At 42.7% G+C, this 19,638-nt stretch overlaps 2 protein-coding genes across 5 annotated transcripts in view; one reads left to right on the forward strand and one right to left on the reverse strand.

The window, feature by feature from the left end:
• Positions 1 to 10,052, forward strand: part of SFXN1 (sideroflexin 1) — a 42,720-nt gene extending 32,668 nt beyond the window's left edge. For all 4 annotated transcript variants that reach the window (XM_071570359.1, XM_071570356.1, XM_071570355.1 and 1 more), the window contains 7 exons: positions 317 to 392; positions 956 to 1,041; positions 2,254 to 2,381; positions 2,903 to 2,952; positions 7,959 to 8,008; positions 8,633 to 8,680; positions 9,930 to 10,052. In XM_071570359.1, coding sequence (XP_071426460.1) covers positions 317 to 392; positions 956 to 1,041; positions 2,254 to 2,381; positions 2,903 to 2,952; positions 7,959 to 8,008; positions 8,633 to 8,680; positions 9,930 to 10,026 — 535 coding nt within the window. In that variant the 3' untranslated portion in view covers positions 10,027 to 10,052. The remainder of the gene's footprint in view (positions 1 to 316; positions 393 to 955; positions 1,042 to 2,253; positions 2,382 to 2,902; positions 2,953 to 7,958; positions 8,009 to 8,632; positions 8,681 to 9,929) is intronic.
• Positions 8,757 to 19,571, reverse strand: KIF20A (kinesin family member 20A). The gene is made up of 19 exons (XM_071570353.1): positions 19,484 to 19,571; positions 18,679 to 18,849; positions 18,117 to 18,206; positions 17,871 to 17,990; positions 17,277 to 17,415; positions 17,001 to 17,188; positions 16,769 to 16,910; positions 15,834 to 16,034; positions 15,544 to 15,655; positions 15,370 to 15,441; positions 14,705 to 14,848; positions 14,464 to 14,629; positions 14,041 to 14,208; positions 13,357 to 13,496; positions 13,155 to 13,257; positions 12,329 to 12,536; positions 11,853 to 11,944; positions 11,455 to 11,592; positions 8,757 to 10,643 (listed from the first exon to the last, which is right to left on the reverse strand). The coding sequence occupies exons 2-19, from the start codon at positions 18,832 to 18,834 to the stop codon at positions 10,383 to 10,385; spliced, it is 2,640 nt and encodes an 879-aa protein (XP_071426454.1). The 5' UTR covers positions 18,835 to 18,849; positions 19,484 to 19,571; the 3' UTR covers positions 8,757 to 10,382.
• Between the last annotated feature and the right edge of the window lie 67 nt (positions 19,572 to 19,638).

The following is a 19,638-nucleotide window of genomic DNA, read 5'->3' on the forward strand; positions in this document are numbered from 1 at the left end:
AATTAAATAGCTAATCCTTCAAAGTGTTCATTCAAACACATGAGAAAATGCTGAACAGGCAGCAATGCACAACCAGCAAAACTTGATTCAATATTACAATGTTGCCTGCATATGATTTTTACTGCAAGTGAAATAAAACTGTTTAATTTAGAGTCCCATTTAGATCTTCCATCCACATCTTATTGCAGTAGCACAGAAAGGTCTATTTCTTAACTTCTGGGGAGGGGTGTAACTTCACCTGTAAAATGTAATTATTTTGACAAGTGACATAAATGTAATTGTTGTGCATGTGCAAACATTTTAATTTCTGTTTCAGCCAGCTGGGAACAGCCTATGTTTCTGCCACCACGGGTGCTGTTGCAACAGCTTTAGGACTTAATGCACTAGCAAAGGTATTGCTGATATTTTTTTCCATTCTCACTAGACTATGGTGTTCTGTGAGAGGCTTACAGCTCATTTCTCCTCTGCTGTATCTGTGTCGTGTCCACAGCTCCCACTACAGAGTTGTAATGACATTTGGCAGCTCCTTTCTTTACATTCCAACCTTATTTTTTCCCTGTGTGGATGGTTTTATATATGTATTTCAAACAGCCTCATGTTTGGTTAATGCAAACTGTATTTAATAAGGTGCCTGTTTTGCAGTTTCTTTTTCAAAGGTATCTAATAGGACTTGAAAGTTAATTGGAGTTGTAATTACACTTCCCTGTGATTCTACAAAATCCAGAATGGTTTTGCCACTCTCCTGCCACTGCTCACTCCCGAGAGAAGCATTTATGACTTGCTTATTGTTGTTCTACCTCTGCCCCACCAGTGAGTTTTCACTCAAGTTTAGTGTGAAGGAAATAAGCCTGGTCTATCATTATCTCATGAAGCCTTTGAATATGACCTTTTGGAAAGACAATGATTATGTAAATTTTTTCTGTTCCTTTTTTCCCCTTCCCTCTGTGTTTTGCAGCGCGTCTCACCTCTTATAGGACGCTTTGTCCCATTTGCTGCTGTTGCTTCTGCAAACTGCATTAATATTCCACTAATGAGACAAAGGTAGGAAAAAGAACTGAAGATCACTCATGCTGGAAGAGAGGATGTTACTGAGGTTGTAGATCAGCAAGTTAGTAAATAAGGCACATTCTATGTCTTTAGCTTGTTTCAGAATCTTGCGAAAACATTGTTCAGGATCTTGTTTTGACAAATAGTTTGTGACAGGTATAAAATAGAATATCCTTGTTCTCTTCAGTTAAATATCCATAGAGTTCTTCAGTCTTGGATCTCAGAAGCCAATTACTGGTCCTTCAAGACTTGATCACATGGACCCTTGAGTACAGACTCCACTTTGGAAGAACACAGTCATTCCAAAATGGTGCTTCAAATCCCACGTGCAGCACTTAATTATAGAAGTTTAATCACCTGAGATTACAAAACTACACGGTTTGTCAGAAATGAACTTTCATGTGTTCTGATTTGACATGGAGTAAGATTAGTAGTAGGGAAAAACAAATTAAAAGCATCCTCTTATAAACACAAAATTATGGGAAAAAAAGGGAATGTTTAAATTTTGTATTTACAATGAAATTTGATCCGTGATATTTTATCTTTTATAAAATAGGAGGAAAAGAATAAAGTCAGGATATCTGCAGTTTTTTCTGCTTCTCCCACTGTGTGAGTTTAACACTTAACCCTGCAGTTGAGCAAAAGACCTAACAGAGAATAAAGCAGCTACAGAAACATAGTTTTGTTTGTGCATCTTTTTATACTTGCAAATATATTCTTAGTGGTTGAAATGAAAACTCAGACTAGAATGCCAAAGGGGAATTTTCATACAGACTTCTGTTTCAGCTCAGTGAAACTAACCCTCCTATATTCCATGAACTCTCTGTCAGAAAGGACAGAGTACATCCAGGCAATCCACAAAATTCCACTTTTCTGAAGTGGTCTTTGAAGGAACCTCTCCTTTCTGTGCACTACGGAGTAAAACACATCTCCTTTCTCCCTTCCTTGAAAATGTGACCAGGCTCAAGCAGCAGGTTCCTGTTCCAAATATTCAGCTGATAACTTTCCAGCATATTTTTCCCCTGATCTTTTTCTACCTTTTGAATTTTTTTTGTGCTGCTGATTGTTACAAACAGGCTAACATAGAAAATAGAATAAAATAAAACACATCAATCTTATCATTGACAATTTTAAGATATAGAAGGTGACAAAATAAATGAATAATTTCGCCTCAATCACCACTTTATTTTTACTCCTATTAAACAGAGAAATCAAGTTTGGAATCCCCGTCACAGATGAGAATGGGAACAGACTGGGTGAATCAACAAAAGCAGCTCAGCAGGCAATCACCCAGGTGGTTATCTCAAGGATTCTTATGGCTGCTCCTGGAATGGGTAAGAATAACTGCAGTCCTGACTATCAGTTCTTAATGTGAGAGAGAGCTTCAGTCCTAAGTGATTTTTCAGAGACCAAATTACCTCACAGTTCCCCAGGCAATGTTTGCCTTTCTGGTAAGAAGTTCCCCAGAGAAATGCACATTTCTCACTGTGAAAACATCCACAGTGTGTTACACTGAAGTGCAGCAGAAAAGCTCCTGGGATGCTTTTCAGCAAAAGTACGGACAGCAGAGGAATGGTAGCAAATTCCACTTGCTTGGAGTTGGTGTGTGTGCTCTGCCTAGTGCTGAGTTACTGAGTTCAGGTGTAGTTACTTGTGAAAATACAAGTTCTGCTTATTGGGAGAAATTAATTCTGTAAATACCAGTTCTATATCTTGAATTGGCAATGTGAAATGAAAATTCAATGAATGACAAAAGGCTGTGAAAATTGTATTATGGTATTAGTTCAGCTAAACAGAAAATGGAAACAAAGTGCCTTTTTTCTCAAGGTTAATGCCTTTTTTATCTTATTTGCAGCAATTCCTCCCTTCATAATGAATACATTGGAAAAAAAAGCCTTTCTAAAGGTTAGTCTTAGATAATCTATCTATATGTATTTCATATGTTAAGTTAATATTTTAATGCATATAAAATACTTCCTGAGCCTTCACATTTGCCTCCCAAACACTGTGGGAGAACATCCCTGTAAAACTTGCTTTACAGCTGTTGCTTGCTTTCTGCCTTTCTCAGAGATAACTTCATTCTTTTTATCACAGTGTAAAATAACATTCAGAAAATAGGAACTTTTTTGTTGTTATTGTCATAATTGTTCTTAAAATGCACAGTTCCTCCTATGAAATCAGCCTTCCTGGTACTCAGTCTTGGCATACAGTTTATGGAAAAAAATTGACATTTTCATAGCGCTGTTTTTTTCAAGAGAGCAGTAAGGAGGCTTTGCTTAGCAGTCTGAGGTTGGAAACAAAAATTATGGCAAAAATCTTTTTTGAAAATGACCCTTTAACATTTACTGGATGTAAAGTGCAGCATAGACATAGAATGGCCATTCTTCGTCAAAGATTACTTATTTCCTATATTCTCTTTATGCTACTGTAGTGTGAAGCCAAACACCTGGTGTTGGTAAATCCATAACCTGCATCAACATTATGCACTCTGTGTGCATGAGAGGGTAAAGAAAAATAATGAAATTTCTCACAGGGTTGTCTAACCCAAGATAAATAATATTCAGATGAGCTTTAATTCTTTACTGGTAAAGGGAGTTTCATCTTCACCAGCTGATATCGCTGATTTAATTACTGTGTAGCTCCAGGCAAAATCTCTGCCTGTGAAATACACCCAACAAGCCTAAGAGAACCTGTCTCCTTCCTGTTTTTAAAAATCAGGAAGAAAAGAGTCTTTAGACTCTCCCTTGAAAAAGTGTTTTTTCTGGGGACTGGGAGAACAAGCAGGGAAAGTTGCCTGGTTTGTTTATCTGAGATAAAGCTTTCTAAAATATTTAAATTATCTCTCTTACTATTTCTACCCTTCCTTTTACCTATGCAGACAGATGACCCAGTTAGACATACCATTTGAAAGTGCTTCTGTAGATATAAAAAAGGAACAGTTTGCTCAGAGAGGCTGTGGCTGCCCCATCTATGGAAGTGTCCAAGGCCAAGGTTGGACAGGGCTTGGAGTGACCTGGTACAGTGGAAGGTGTTCCTGCCCATGGCAGGAGTGGAATTAGATGATCTTTAAAGTCCCTTCCAACACAGACCATTCTATGATTGTCTTTCAATTTTAAAATCTTTTTGTCCCGAAGTGCTTTACTTCCCTCCCACCTTCTTAACAGAAAACACTATTGCTCAGACTGTAAAAACAGGAATGGGGCATTTGAGTTTTAGGGTAAAAGTCAGTGTGTGCTGCTTGTATTTCCTATAAAAAGCCTGAAGGACATCCAAACACACTACAATTGTGATGCTAGGGTGTTCTTGAGAATGTATTACCTGAAAAATTTACCCTTTAAAAAAAAATTTAAAATAATGAATTTAGAGCAAAAATTATATGTATTTGACATGGGAGAAATGTCGCAAATGCTTCTAATTTGTTTGACAATTTAGCTGTCAAACACATGACATTTGTGAAAAAGTTGCAGCAATCCTCAGGGTTTGGAGACAAGTATCTGTTGGTTTTGTGTGGTATAATCAATGTAAGGGTGTTGTGAATTTTTCAGATCAACAAAAATGAGCGATTTCTTCAGTGACTACTCAGTGGTCTTTGGTACCATCATGACCGTTTATGCTCACCTGTTCCTCTCCCTCAGCCTCAGAGACTGTGAGTTGAGGTGAAACACTGCTCTGCAGGTAGTCAGTGGTAACACTCAGTAGACATTAGTATTAAACCATTAAGGAATGAGCTGCATTTTTAACAAGCAGCTTCTGCATGTCCTCTTGAGGTTTCAGAAGCACCATCCCATTCACAGCACTCCAACACCATCCCCACAATGCTTTACTAACTCACTGTCCTTGGCTTTTGCTTTGCACATTACCAGCCTTGGAAATAACTCCCAAATGCTTGCCAAAGCCTATTAAGCAACACACAAGGCCAGAAAATAGGAAAGTGGTTGTGAAATGATAAAAAATAGAGCAATGGTCTGCAGTAAGACAGAGAGAAGGAAATGTTTCCGGATTGCTGGTCTGTAATAGCAGCCTGTCATCCTCTGGTATCGGAAATAAGATGCAGGTCATGTAGCATTATTCTTCCCCCACATTCCCACAGTGTTTTGCACTAAGACATCAGTGTGAATTAACAACATTCCTAAATTATATTGCTAGAAAATGATTCAAGAATTGTTTCAGAACATAAGCACATACTTACTACTTTAAAAAGGATCTGATTATTTCTGACTTGAAAAAGTAGTTTTATATGTACCCTGATTTTGCTGTAGGTTACAGCAGCAGCCTTGGGGCCCTTTCATGTGATTGTGCACTGTTGTAGTAATTGATCAGGCTGTATGATATCTGTTTTCATTATTCCTACTGACATACACCTGACTAGCTCTGGGCTGAACCAAGTTATTTTAGCTGCTGCAGCAGGGGGATCCATAAACAACCTTACTCTGAGACACAGCATTTATAGCTTTTACTTACAAGTAACTTTTCTCCTACAGAAAGAACTTGGGTTTTTTCCATAGAAACTTATTAAAACTCCAATCAACACTAAAGTTTCAGTTTCTCTCCTGTTCTGCATACTATATTAACATCCAAGTTATTCCAGAAATTTCCTCATATATCCTTAAAACAAGTTCTTTGGGGTCTCTCACACTGCAACTGAAATCTGTATTCAAACTGCTACAAAACCGAAACAGATTGCTTCTCTTTTTCAAGCATTGTTCATGAATGTCTTATGCCCTGCAGTCTTCCATATATTCCTAATTTCACTGTCATTTCATTTATTTACTTTTCAGAAAACAGGCATAGCTGTCCTGGGAAAGCTGGCAGATTTTTAGATCCAACAATGAAAGGAAGCAGTTAGAAAAAAATTATTCTCCTTAAGGCTTTTGTTTGCTTAATTACCATTTCTCCATTTTCTCTGTTTGCACTAACCACTAAAATGTCATAAAGACATCTGGAAATGAAATCCTAATTAATTGGAAACTGCCTTCTTCCGGAGTTAGAGGATAGTTCTCTAACACAGTCAATTCTTCTGCTGTGTGTCATGTACTTCTCCATTTTATCTCTTTGTAAGGGTGTGCAGCCTGCATTTGAGTTTTGTTTTATTGCATTGTTTCCTGGGTAACTCCAGTTCTTAGTATTGACCTCCCACTGTTAAGCGTTTTTCCTCACCATCTTTCCTGATTAGTGCACCCTGGTAACATTCTGGAAAAAGAAAGGGCATAACTCAGATCAAGTTGGCAAAAAATGTTCCAGCACATGAACTAGATGCTGTTTATGGAGCCTGTACTACGTAACACCTCTCAGATCAATGACCAACTCTGACAAGGGCATGAAGCCATCTATTCCTCTCATGACACCTTCCAACAGCCTTTTCAGTTATAAAATGATATTTGGGGCTTTTCTGTTTTGTATTTTGAGTCCCTCACTCCCACTGCAATATGTAGCATCCCTCTCCTTTCTCGAGACTGATGTCCTTTGCAGTAGAGATTTTGTGTTCACATCTCTTGTCATGTACTCTCCCAAGGTATAAAATGTAAAGCATTTGGAGTGAATTTCTCTCAGCTGAAAGTCAAATGAAGGTGTTTAGGGCATGCCAGGACAGCAGAGCTTTGCCACTTTCACTCTTTACCCTTCTTACTGTCCCTGCCTGTTCCCATTTGTTATGTGTTGTTGCAGGTTATTGCGGAATTGCACGGTTCTTCTGCGCTCATTTCTGGATTACAGACTGACTTCAGAAAAAAAAATAATAAAAAGAAAAGAGAAGCAGTCTTCTACATAATTTCTTCTCCCTCAGGCTCTGGAGAACGTTTACTCCACACAGGCTTGTTTTCCATGCCTTCTATGCTGCTGTGACCTTCCTCAGCCTGCAGATTCGTCACTTTGAACTTTCTACATCTCCCTTTGCAATTTCTACTTTCAACTAGTGCCCAGCTTTTGTTCACCAGTTTCCCCTCTAACTTCTGTTTCTTGCAGAAACAAACATATTTGTTGAAAACATCATCAGCTTTATCATGTGATTTTTAGCTCATGAGCTGTTTTGTTTTAAAATCCCCTTTGTGTTTTCAGAGTAGCTGTGTATGTTCTGCTTTGAGGCACTGCTTTTAGTGTAGCAACAGGCAGCAAGTGTAGCAGTGTGCATTGAACTGGTCTGGCTTTACTTCATTAGCAATGAATTTCAGCTAGAATTCTAACTTGGGGGGGGAGCAGATTCTTAAATAATTTAAAACCTGCCAAAAACCTCTATTTCTTGGCATATATGCAAGTTCTGCAAAAGTTATGGTAATGACAAATATGCTAAAAATACATCCTTATGTTATGTGTTGGGTTTTCAGCCTTGTTCCCCCAGTCCTTCAACACTTTTTTCCATCAACAAAAGGTGAACTCTTGCAGAACTGGAGTGTTGTTACAGGGACAAGTTCCTACACAGGAGAAAGGACTGAGAAGCACTTAAAATTTTTCTTTGACATCTCTCTTATTTATGGCTGGTGGCTCCAGTTGCACACTAAAACCATTTGATGTCACCAAAGAGAAGGAGCTGTAGCCAGACCAAGATCTTCCTTGGGATGCCGAGGAAAAATTCACTGAACCCTTCAGAGGTGTGGCATCACTGCTCCAAATTTCAGCTGTGTTGCTACTGTGGGCTTGTGTGACTCAAAGAGAAGGCCTGTGGGCTCAGAATCACCCCTACTGGAGTTTCTAAGGGGCCCATACTCAGGATCAGAGTGTACATTTATTCCACTGGGAATTTCCTTACTACTTTTCAAAGGGATTTGGCTCTCAAACTGGAGCACACAGGTCATGGTTGTGCCTTCGTGTTCAAGAGTCTTTAGGTACAATCTGTCTCTTAGAAAACATGAATTCCAGAAAGGGGGAAGGGAGAAGAAAAGACACCATACTCACTGTGTGCGGTTTATTTTCAACAGAGATATCCTTGGCTGAGTGCTCCCATTCAAGTTGGATTAGTTGGAATCTGGTAAGTGATTTCTTTGGGTTGGGGCTGCTGTATTAGGAGATACTTGTAGGCTTTTTGACAAACTAGCAATATTTGCACTTCGTTTAATGAAATGTTGAGAGAGGCTGCAGGAGTTACTTCATTTCCACCTCTGTAACTGATACCATGTTAAAAACAAAAAAGCCTTTAGCAAGGAAGAAGCTGTCAAGAAAAGCAGAGGGGAAAAGGAGTGGCAAAAAAAGGCATGTGGCAGCTTGATTAAAGATTTAAAGAAGATGCTTTGGCTGCTGTCTACATAAAGTCAGTGGAATCTAATCCTGTAACTTGATGAATTCTTTAAACATTTTAATTTCCTATGTCTAGCATTTTCTGTTGTCCTGCACACTAATGTAAAACACTGTATGGACATCAATTGATAATTTTAGACACATTTGGGAGCATGGTATTGATAGCATTTAGTCCTATGTGGTAGATTGTTTCATAACATACAGTGCAGGGATAGATAAAGGTTACATAGTACTTTGTGGAATGTTACCTCATTGTGCTACAAAAAAACAAAGCCAAAGCTTTTTACCTAAAATCACGCATAAGCGTGATTCTCTTTTAGCACCTTAAATATTGTAATCTTTTTGTCTCCTCCTCTAGTCTCGTGTTTGCAACTCCTCTGTGTTGTGCACTGTTTCCTCAGAAAAGGTATGTATGTATTGCTGTTATTATTCTCTTTATTGTTACACTCCAGATCCATGCACAGACAGAAACAAGTGGTCAGTGACTGTTCAAGCACACAGTTTTAATGCCCATATAATAAAGGTGATAAACAAGAGAATATACAGAAAAGAAATAACTATGTTACTTATCAGTAATATAAAATAGTTGTTTACAAACGCCTAGCAGCTCAAGATGAGGTCTATACAATATTCGTGTCCAGAAAGGTTATGGATGCGTTAAATACAGTTCACTTTATTTTCAACTGGAAACTCTTCTAGTGATACAGAACAGCATTGGAGCACCTGTGCTTATTTGTAATTTGATTAATATTTCTCCAGAAGGACTTTTTCATCAGCACAGAAATAGCTCAGTACTGAACATTGTCTTAGAAAAAAATTTCACTATATCTGAAATAATTGTGAAACCTGAATGAGTTATTTACAAATTAATTTAGCTCTGTTTGGTATATAGTATGGACAGGGCCTTAAATTCAACTAGTCTCATATTAATAATGGTTGTCTAAACTCAAGCTGCCAGGTGTAGCTTAAACAATCCAAGCTGGAGCTGAATCCATTAAAAAAAGTACTGAATAATTAAGGTAGCTTGACTTGCAAAAAACAATATCCAATTCTCATCAGAGAATTGTTTGAGTACAACAAAGCTGTCTGACACCATCTGTTTCCCTGCTTGGCCTAGGACAGAGCGGTGGTAAACAAGTGTCACTAGGCTACCTGGAGATAACTTGACAAACCAGCCCAGCATACGTGGTACAGTTCTTGATATTAACCAGGGCTCTCCAGTTCAGAGGAAGACCATGAACTGTGTTCAGGAAATTGCAGCTGTTCAAATGACCTGGCAGCTTAATTCCCTTTACTGTGAACTGGCTCTCATAAAAATAAACCTTTTATCCAACTGAATAAAATCAGGAAGTAAAGTAAATAGGAAAATACATTATATTTAATAAAAACACCTTTAGGAAGATAAGTTTCTATTGCCAGCAACAACCTTGAGCAAGTGGATTCCAACCCTTATGGTAGTGGCAACCCCATTTCCTGGCTCCATAGGCTGTCTTTGAGCAGGGATTCATTTGCCCCTGGTCTGTTTTGCTTTCTTTCTAAGACAAAAAGATCTGAAATCTTTCACTATTCAGAAAGCTTCATCAGATGAATTCTGCATCTTATTTTACATTGAAGTGCTTGTTTTATGTAACCATTTTCCTGTTTCTTTCACTTAGTTCTATGTCGGTATCGCGCTTGGAGCCAGAATTGCAAGCCCAGATCCAAGAGAACAACCCTGGCCTAGAACGTGTATACTTTAATAAAGGATTATAATTGAAGGAAGGCAAAATACCTTTCAAGGAGGAACTTGTGCCCTTATTTTTGAATTTTGTGACAGCATAGTTGAAGAGGACAACTCACCTTTAACTTGTCATTTTGTTAAACAAATTTGATCATCCGCATTATTTTATAGTTAAAGACTTTCCTCAGTGTAGTGTTTAAATTACAGGAGGTCACTTTGTCCACTTTGTTATTGATTAAAACTTTAACTATACATATCCAGAAATGTTTACATAAGCTCTCAAGCAGCTACAATAACAATAAACAAGCGCACAATGAAACCAGATGCCATTATATTGGATTTGCCACCTGTTCCAGTAATAGTGGGGCAGGCATCTCTTTTTGAAAAGTCATAGAGCAACTGAACGAGGTTGCCACCCCGTGGTAGCAACAGGACGGGTGGCTGAACGTGGCAGGAGGTTGCGCAGGAAGGGCTTTTTGCCAGGAGGCTGGTTAGGTTGTAGGTTTTCCCTATTGGCACCCAAGCGTTTCTTGCTGGACGTTGGAGGGGCCTGGAGCCTCTGGTACTGCTCGGCAATGCAGGCCGCCTTCTTCCGCAGGTCCAGCTTCACCAGCATCATGTTGTTCTGCAGTTCTGCCAGCGTTTGGTCCTGATGAAGGGAAAACAATATATGTATTTATATTAAAAAAATACATCTGGGTTGCAAAAGACTTTAAAGATCAGCCTGTTCCAACCCTCCAATCCCCTGCTGTGGACAGGGACACTTTTTATTGGACCAGGTTGCTCCAAACCCCATCCAACCTGGCCTTAAACACTTCTAGGGATGGAGCATCTACAACTTCTCTAGGCAACCTGTTTCAGTGCCTCAGCATCCTCACAGGGAAGAATTTTTTCCTAAAGCTGATTGAAACCTGATCTCTTTCAGTTTGAAGCCATTCCCCCTTGTTGTCGCTCCCTGCTCTTGTAAAATGTCCCTCTCCATCTGTCTTGTAGGCTCCCTTCAGGTATTACGAGTTGTCTAACTCCCTGGTTACTGTGAACTCAGGATGATAAACTGCCTTTGGCCAAAATTCACTAACTGTTCTGCTAAGTAAGGCCATGCTTAAAGCTTCTAACTGTCAACAGTGTAGCAGTTCAATAAAAATAGGAACAATAAGGTTAGGACAAAGCTGGCTCCACCCTGCTGCAAATATCCTGCCATAGCAACTGTGATCAAGTGGATGAGAAAATGAGAACTCTGAATTCTTGTACTTTTAGTGCCTGCTGACAGTTAATTGAACAGGAACGATTTCCATCTCCTTTGATTGAAAAACTGGCAATATAGTTCCCTTTATGTAATAGCATGCACTAGGAAATAAGTAGCTTTTATTTGCAGCGTAGAACTGAGGTTACTCTGATTACGCCAAAGCACGAAGACCAACCCCTACCCTGTGCAGCCCCCAACAGAACAGACACATTACCTGTCTGGCCAGAATGTCATCACATGTGTGGAGGGCTTCTCGAAGTTTCCCTGCTCCTGTACTGTGGCAGCACGCCCGCTCTGCAGACTGGAGATGCTCCCCAATTTTTTCTAACTCTGAACGCAGCAGTCTGACATTCTGCAGGGGAGAGATTCAAAACAGCTGGGTTTGACACTCCAAGGTAATTCAGACATACAGCACTGAGGGAGGATCCCATATGAGTGAGATGCATTGGGATCACAGATACCACAACCATCAACATTTTCAGTAAGTTCAACAAGCCACTTTCAGCTTCAACCACTTTTTTAAGAACCTGGAAACAGCAGCCCCAAGCAGTGTTTATACTGGTAACCACCCTGCCCTGTAAGTGTTCATTTCTGTAACAAAGTTGGAGTTACCTTCTGTCCATCCTCCAGCTTCCTGTCTACATCCATAGTAATGGGTCTGGCAGAGGGAGGTGGCTCCAGTAATTTCTGGTACTTGTGCAATTCTACGAAGAGACAAAAAGTAATGAGCAACAGGACATTCATCAGCTTTCAGCATTCCCAAAGTTCAGGACTTACCTTGAGACAAGCTGCCACAGGCAAGCCAAGAAGAGCTTTGAGTTTGTGCAGACATGCACAAACATTCCAGGCTTGTCCTTTTCAGTTACATGAAGGGACTTAAGAAGTTCTAGGGAGATTATCCTACCTTAAAGTCCATTTTCATGTGAAAATAAAGTGAAATACTGCCCATCCAGCACATTATTTTTAATCTACAACTCACAATAATGGTTTTGGGGTGTCTGAATCCAAAATACCCTGAAAAAAGTCTCTAACCCTGTGCAAGGATCTCTAAGGCACAGTTCAGAACCAGTGCAGCATTGCTGCCATACCTGCATTCGTGGTACGTAACTCTTTCTGACATTCCTCCAGTCTGGCTTTGGTATCTGCCAGCTCCCTCTGCAGACTACACGAGGTAGCCACTCGCTTGGATCGACGTAAGCCTTGCTCCAGGTCCTTTTCCTTAGTATTCAGGGTTTCCAATGCTTGTTTCTTCTCCTGCAGAGCAGCTTGGAGCTCTGAAATCTCCTCATCACGCTCCTTTGAAAGGAAGAGGTTTCAAATATTCAACAAGATTTTCTTACCCCATCTTTTCTGAAACTTTCTGTCTTTCTTCCTGGAGACCTTCTCAATCCCACAGTTCACACATTGGACCCAGCCTTTAAATGAATACAGTAAACTTATTTCCTGGAAGCCTAAGCCACTTCTCTACACCCTCTAAAGAAAAGGATTTTTTTGGTTAGGATTGGCATCTTCAGAGAAGTCTGCAACAAGTCCCAGAAGCCACTCAAATGCCATAGTATGAAAAACATAGACAGACCCATACCCATCACCACAACTAAGAGCTAGAAGAGAAACTCATACAACTTGTGTGAATCTGGAGAGTGCAAAGCAAGCCACCAGTGAAAAGAGTAAGGAGGGGAGAGAATCATATTGAACACATGGAGGAGTCAGGATGGTTGCACATCAACTTCACAGACTGAGGGTTGAAAACTGGGAAGCACAGTGAGCTATGTAAAGGAGAAGACCTATCACAAAAAATACCTCAGAAAGCAAAATCTTTCAGTTTGTATAAACATTATCCTGGACTTAAGTACGCTGAGTCCCATCCCAAACCACTGCCATTTTCCTGATGTTATTTCATTGCCCTGAACAAACCTGGATCTTCTCCTGGTAATGGTCAGTCAGTAACTCCTTCAGGATAGTCAGCTTTTCCTCACACAGTTCCTCCAGCTGCTCCCTCTGAGCATCCACATGTTGGCTACAAAAAAAAAAAAAAACAACTCCATGTCAGAGTCTGGCAGTTCTTAGTGCTGCAGCTCACCCTGAGCAGAAGGAGTGAGACCAGCACAGGCTGTACCTCCACCACTGCTCCTTCTGTTGCATGTGCTCCAGCATCTCATTGCAGATCTCCTCACGCAGTTGCATCTCGAGCTGCAGCTTCTTCAGCCGCTCCTGCACCAGCAGTTCTCTTGCAGCTTCCAGTGCACGCACCAAGTCCTGCAAGAAGGACACAGCACCACTGCCCACACTGCACAACAAAGTTAAAACCTGGAACAAGCTAAGTGTCTGCAGGCTGCACTGATCTAGATTTAAGATTATTTAGTCTCTTGGAATGAAAGTTGCCAGGGTTTGCTCCCTTGACATGATAGTTCGAGTCTCTGTAGGTGTATGACTTCCATCTTTTCCTTCAGCTTTCCCAGCTACCTGCTTTGATTATCCAGGAAGTTTGATTACTTTTCCTCAATTAGTCACCTGGCCTGCATGTTTTCTGATCTCTAAATTTCAGGTCTGCACCCACACTCTTACTGCCACTATTCCACAATGACAATGTTTCCAAATTAAGCATGCATGTCAGGTTTAGACCAACTGTGGAATGTTTTTGTCATAGATTCCTGATTTCCTGGGTTCTATATCATTCTGAGGTTCTCTGTCATCTCTCTTAGCACAGTGCAACACTCCAGTCTCACCTCCCAGGCAAAAGCTGATGGTCATGGTTCTTGCCCCTCTATCCATAAAGCCTGTAAGACAAACCACAACTCACCTTCTTCTGATACATTGATACATCTGTCTCATCCTCAGTGTCTTCATCTTCTAATTCTACTTCTTCATTTGCCTCTGCCTCTGCCACCTGGCTGGTTCGCCTGTTGTGCTCTTTGATGATGGATTGCAGGGATGGAAGTCCCAGCTTTGTGGGAGGCACCTGAACAAGCTGAAGGGGAAAATACCCTCATTATTCATCTGCAAAACCTGGAAGTTCTGTAGTCTTCAAACACACCCCTTCTCTGCAACCTGTCAGCCCTTTCAGTTTAGCAGAATCTGGAAATACTCCAGAGGTAATAACCCACTGGAAAAGCATAGCTAAGACTTGTGAGTATGCCTCCTCTCCTCGTAATGGAAAACAGCCAATTCCCACAGAAGCAGGCTGTACCCTGGCTATGCTGTGAGCCTGCTGCGTGCTACTCACCTGGCTGGCAATGGCTGAGAACTTGGCTACATGCAAAGTCTCATCATAAGCAGACGCACACTGGGTGATGTTGACAATCATGCAGGAGCGCCCACGCCCAGTGAAGAATCCCTGGAACACACGGGTTAGCTTGCTGTCCCGGAATGGAACCACCATCTGCTTCAACCTGTCAGGAGAAATAGGAGTGAGCTGGGAAAAAACAGCTCCACCACACCCTCCCTCTGAAGTTCTGGATGCTCACCTGGACTGCTGGTTCTGGCGGAGGGCAGCGATGCAGCGGCCCAGTGTGTACAGGGAGGTGTTGATGTTGTTGGCTTCTTTAATTCGGTCCCCGCATTTGTGGTCCTTGCAGCGCTCAGACCCCGCCAGGTCACACAGGGACAACCTGAAGGAAACAGCAATACTTGCACAACCTGCTGGGTTTGTCCTGCACTATCCAAGTTTACAATTCAGACAACCTGCAATCACCTGCCCAGCTTCCTCATAAGGGCATGGGAACCCTCCTTTGGGGTGCCTGGGCTGTTGCCAGATGGAAGGGCCTACCCTAAATGTAACACCATACATATGGAGCTTTGTGGTGTTAAGTTCAAAGATCCTTTGCCAGTCCTCAAAACAGCCATTTCCCAAGTACTGAGATAACCAATTTCCGGGTAACTACATCCCAGGAACAGGCATTAGCAGCACTCAAATCAGCCCTGCTGCTTCAAGCCCGAGAACTACCTCAAGTCGTACTTTGCACTATTCCTTCAACTCCAGTCATTTCCAAGACTTAAGATTGGGAATATTTACTCCTTCCAAGTAGTTTCAACAAGACCATATTTCCCATACACTAGGTCCTCAACAGAAGAGACAGAAAAGCTGAATCCACTGAAAACACCCCCAAATCCCAGAGAGTGTGAAACTTACTCGCTAATTTTTGGAACAACTTCACTGCTCACTCTTTGCAAGTGCAGAATCCGAATGGAGAAAATACTGTGACTAAAAAGAAACATGTAGGTAGTTAGAAACAATGAAAATTCAACATTTAAAAGCCCCTCAGAATTGCACTTCTGCCTAAACAACTCCCCTCCCCCTTCAGACCTGCGACTGGAGTTCTGGTTCATGTAGGTGCAGGCAAAACTCTGGTTTTTCCGACCCAGTTTTAGGAGCTTCCAGGCCTCATCAGCATCCTGAACATTGATCCAGTTCAGATCTGTAAAAGCAAGCATGCATTGGGCATAGCAGTTTAGGAGACTGGCAGAAAATTTAAGTCAGCCCAACTTCACCATTGCATTTCCTTGACATTAACAAAGTTGGCATTCCCATAATCCAGACATCACTCCCCAGCACATCACTGCAGGTCACTAAAGATCCCTTCCAGGTAGATCTACCTTTCACATAGGGGTTGCCAGTCTTGTCCTCACAGAGTCGCAGTGTTGGCCGCTTGTCTTTCTGTCCAGGGAGAGCTGGGTCTAACAAATCATAGATTAACTCATTGTAAATCTCAAAGAAGGAGACCCAGATGGAGAACTGCACATCTCCCTTGCTGGTGAGTGAAATCCGATCCAAATCAGCCCAGAGAGGGCCCATCTCTGGGGAAAAAAAAAAAAAGAGGAATAAAAAAATAACGAAAACAAATCACAACTGCAGCTTTCTGCAGGTGCAACTGGAATGGTTTAGCTGTAGCTGTAGAGTGAGATCCTTTCTTCAGCAGGAAAAACCACCCCAAAATCAAATTCTTCTATATACCTCCTTCCATTTGTAGCTACTTCAATGCCTGTCCCCAGGGAGACAGCCTGAAGTTTCCTTTAACAGTGTCCTCTATCCCATGCATGGACTTTTTATATACCTGGTTTTGAGTCCAGAAATATAGGATATTTCAAACATGAACTTTTTCTGGCATAACTAAAGTTTTAGTCCTTGTTATCTCAATCATTTCATGCTTCTGGATACTTAATCAGCTGGTAGTTCCTAGGTTTGAAAATGTGGGCACAAGGCCTCAGTGCAGCATGTCACTCTAGCACCCTGCTTCCTAGCAACCAGCTACTCAATAGCCACATTCCTTGAATGAAGTGAATGAGCATCAAGTAACTTTCATTTCACATGGCTTGGTTATTATGCAGCAGTGAATTCTTCTGACACTGGCAAAACAAATGCACAAAGTTCTTTTGCCCTGACATCCATAGCTTTCAAAGGGACTATTTGTGAGACCACAGCACCTTTTCTCCCTTACCCACAACACAGCATCCTAACAGCCATCACCCTCCTTTCTTCCATCCTCCAGCAACCAAGAAGCAGGTAGTACACAACAGGCTTCCAGACATACCTTCTCTCTGGCTGAGGTCTGAATGGCTGGCGAGTTGACTGGATGAAGAGAGGCCAGCAACTCCACTGTCTAAACTGCCACTGGTGGTGGCCTGGAGCTGAGATTCAGCACTGTGACTCTTCAGTGGCGTTAACAGCTCCTCCTTGAAGGAAACCAAGAACACGAGCATGTAGATTGCACAACACCATTCCTTTCCTCTTGCTATTGAACCTCCCAGAAGCCCCAGGCTTACCTCCCAAAGACTCCCCTGCAGCAGCATCTGCTTCTTGGTCTCTTCCTGCTTCACCTGTCTGCTGTCCAGCCAGATCACCTCATTGGAGAGAGAAGGTTTCAGGTCCATGCCTCGGTACAGCTGGTCCCCCACACTGTTGAAGATGGTTGCCAAGGAGCGAGGCAGAATCCCCCTGTCTTGGTTGGTACCTGAGGCAAGAACAGCAGCAAGCTGAAGATTCACATGTAGCAGCAGACAATTCCTCAACAGGCTTCTAACACCTGGTGCTTTCCTTACCCTGAATAGTGTGAGTCTTCCCTGAATTGGTGATGCCATAGGTATAAACAAGACAGTTCTGCCCATTCAGTACATCGTTTACCACCTGTTTCATTGTCTCATCAAAGAACAATTTCTGCCCCACATCTGGTCCAAAGATCTGCAAACAAGGCACAAAAAATGGCTTCATGTAGCCCTTTCCTGTCCTTTGACTGCTGATGGTTGCTCAAGTGATATTACATAGTCTTTTACTCCCTCCACTAGCCCCGAACAACAGACCCACCAGCAATTCCAGCTGAGCCCCTTACAAAATCAAGCTGTTCACTTGCTCAATCCAGTAACATTTGGTATCACTCCAGCCCATAGTGTGTTTACAGCCTCATGAACAAAACAAGAGTTTGACACTTGGCTGTCAAAAAAAGCTGTCAGAAACAGCTTAAAGGGAAAAACTAAGAAAATAACAACAGAAAAAGTGACATAGAGGTGACTGTATGAGACCACAGAGTTCAGGCAGTGCCTTGAGATCAGTGAGTATCAGTAAGACACCTTTTCAAGCTGTAAGGCTGGTTTAAGCTAAAAAATCTTCCAGGTGGATTGTTTGTCCCAGCTACCTACCCGGCTGAAAGAGAACCTGTGCGCTGCTTGTCCCACTCCACGTTCTGTGCTCCGCATGGTGAAGGAGTTCTTAGGAGCTTTTAGAAGAAGGGTCTCTGAGCTCTCAATGCAGACACAGCCCTAAAGAACACATAAAATCCATCATTGCAGTGGCTTACAACAGGCCACAGCACAGACAGCAAAGGGCAACAGCATCTCTCAGCAGGCACACAGCCAGCTCAGAGCCTGCTTCATCTAGAATCTCACCTGGTCTTCCCCTTTTTCCAATTCTGTAGATTTTAGAGGTCGAACTCTCAGGTAGACCTTTAATTTGCCATTACTGTCTTCAGCTACAGCCTGCAAAAATCAGCCCAGGTTAAACATGGCAGCCAGAGAGGCAACACACAGCCATCCATTACAACACTTAACAGGAACCACAGCAGTGAACACAGCTGGATACCCCTACTACTACTTAGGAACTTCTCTGGTTCCAAAATCACCAGCAATGCCAGAAGCTTTCTTAGGTATTTCCAAGCACACTAGCATTTGTTTGTTTGTTTATCTAATGGATCAGATCAACTACCCAAAGACCTGACACCAAAACCAATCCGCTGAACAAGCACCACCCCAAGATACTCAGTGGTAAGAGGCATTGGCTGATGCCCTTCACAGTCCACTGCTCCTTAGAGTAACTGTTTCCCCCAACACAGCATTTGGTTCCAGCATCCTCTGAAGAGCCTGCATTCCTTCGGCATCACATCAGCTTTAGACCAGCAGCCATAAGTGAAAACACTGCCCTGTCTGCGACTTAGAAGAGCTCCAACCTCACCTGGGATCCCTCCAGGTTTGGGGAGATGGCAGAGAACTCTGACAGCAAGTCCTTGCGCACGTCAGCCCCAAACCCTGTTGCTGTGGACTCGAGTACAGGGGAGGCTGCAGCCTCATCATCAGAGAACAGCCCGGGGGAGGTAAGTGCTTGTGCCATGGTCTCACACAGCTCCTGGGGAAAAAGGGGCACAAGAGAGGGTGGTATTACAGCAGTGCAAGCTTTGCTCCCGATGGATACACCCCACTACCACGTATATCAATCCCCACAAACATGGACTGCCGCATGGAACCCTCCCTACACACAGAAACAGACACACAGGACACTGCGGTAAATGTGCACAATCCCCCACCACCACCATCCAAGGCTCCAAACACACCCCCTGCACACACAAGCACCCCTCGGGGCCACAAGCACGGGCCCTGCACACACAAGCACCCCTCGGGGCCACAAGCACGGGCCCTGCACACACAAGCACCCCTCGGGGCCACAAGCACGGGCCCTGCACACACAAGCACCCCTCGGGGCCACAAGCACGGGCCCTGCACACACAAGCACCCCTCGGGGCCACAAGCACGGGCCCTGCACACACAAGCACCCCTCGGGGCCACAAGCACGGGCCCTGCACACACAAACACCACCCAGGATCCCTCTACGCACCACCACGTGAGCCTCCCCCCGCGCTACACCCCTCCACCAGAGAGTACACAGGCCGAGCACATACACCAACCACCACACAAACCCACCCTCAGCTCTGCACGTACCGACCCCCACAACGCACACACAGAGAGCAGCACGCGGGCCCTACCTGCACGGCCACAGCCTACCCCGCACGGCAGCTCCGGACACGGACACGGACACGAACACGAACACGAACACGAACACGAACACGAACACGAACACGAACACGAACACGAACACGAACACGAACACGAACACGAACACGAACACGAACACGAACAC

The sequence above is a fragment of the Pithys albifrons genome, chromosome 15, assembly GCF_047495875.1.
Source record: "Pithys albifrons albifrons isolate INPA30051 chromosome 15, PitAlb_v1, whole genome shotgun sequence".
Classification (NCBI taxonomy): domain Eukaryota; kingdom Metazoa; phylum Chordata; class Aves; order Passeriformes; family Thamnophilidae; genus Pithys; species Pithys albifrons.

Excerpts from the sequence above, each read along its gene's own strand:
- KIF20A (XM_071570353.1), bottom strand. The coding sequence starts at position 18,834 with ATGGCACAAGCACTTACCTCCCCCGGGCTGTTCTCTGATGATGAGGCT. Across the intron at positions 16,035-16,768 it reads AGACCTCAGCCAGAGAGAAG|AGATGGGCCCTCTCTGGGCT; the intron begins GTATGTCTGGAA and ends TTTTTTCCCCAG. Across the intron at positions 10,644-11,454 it reads ATGACATTCTGGCCAGACAG|GACCAAACGCTGGCAGAACT; the intron begins GTAATGTGTCTG and ends TCCCTTCATCAG.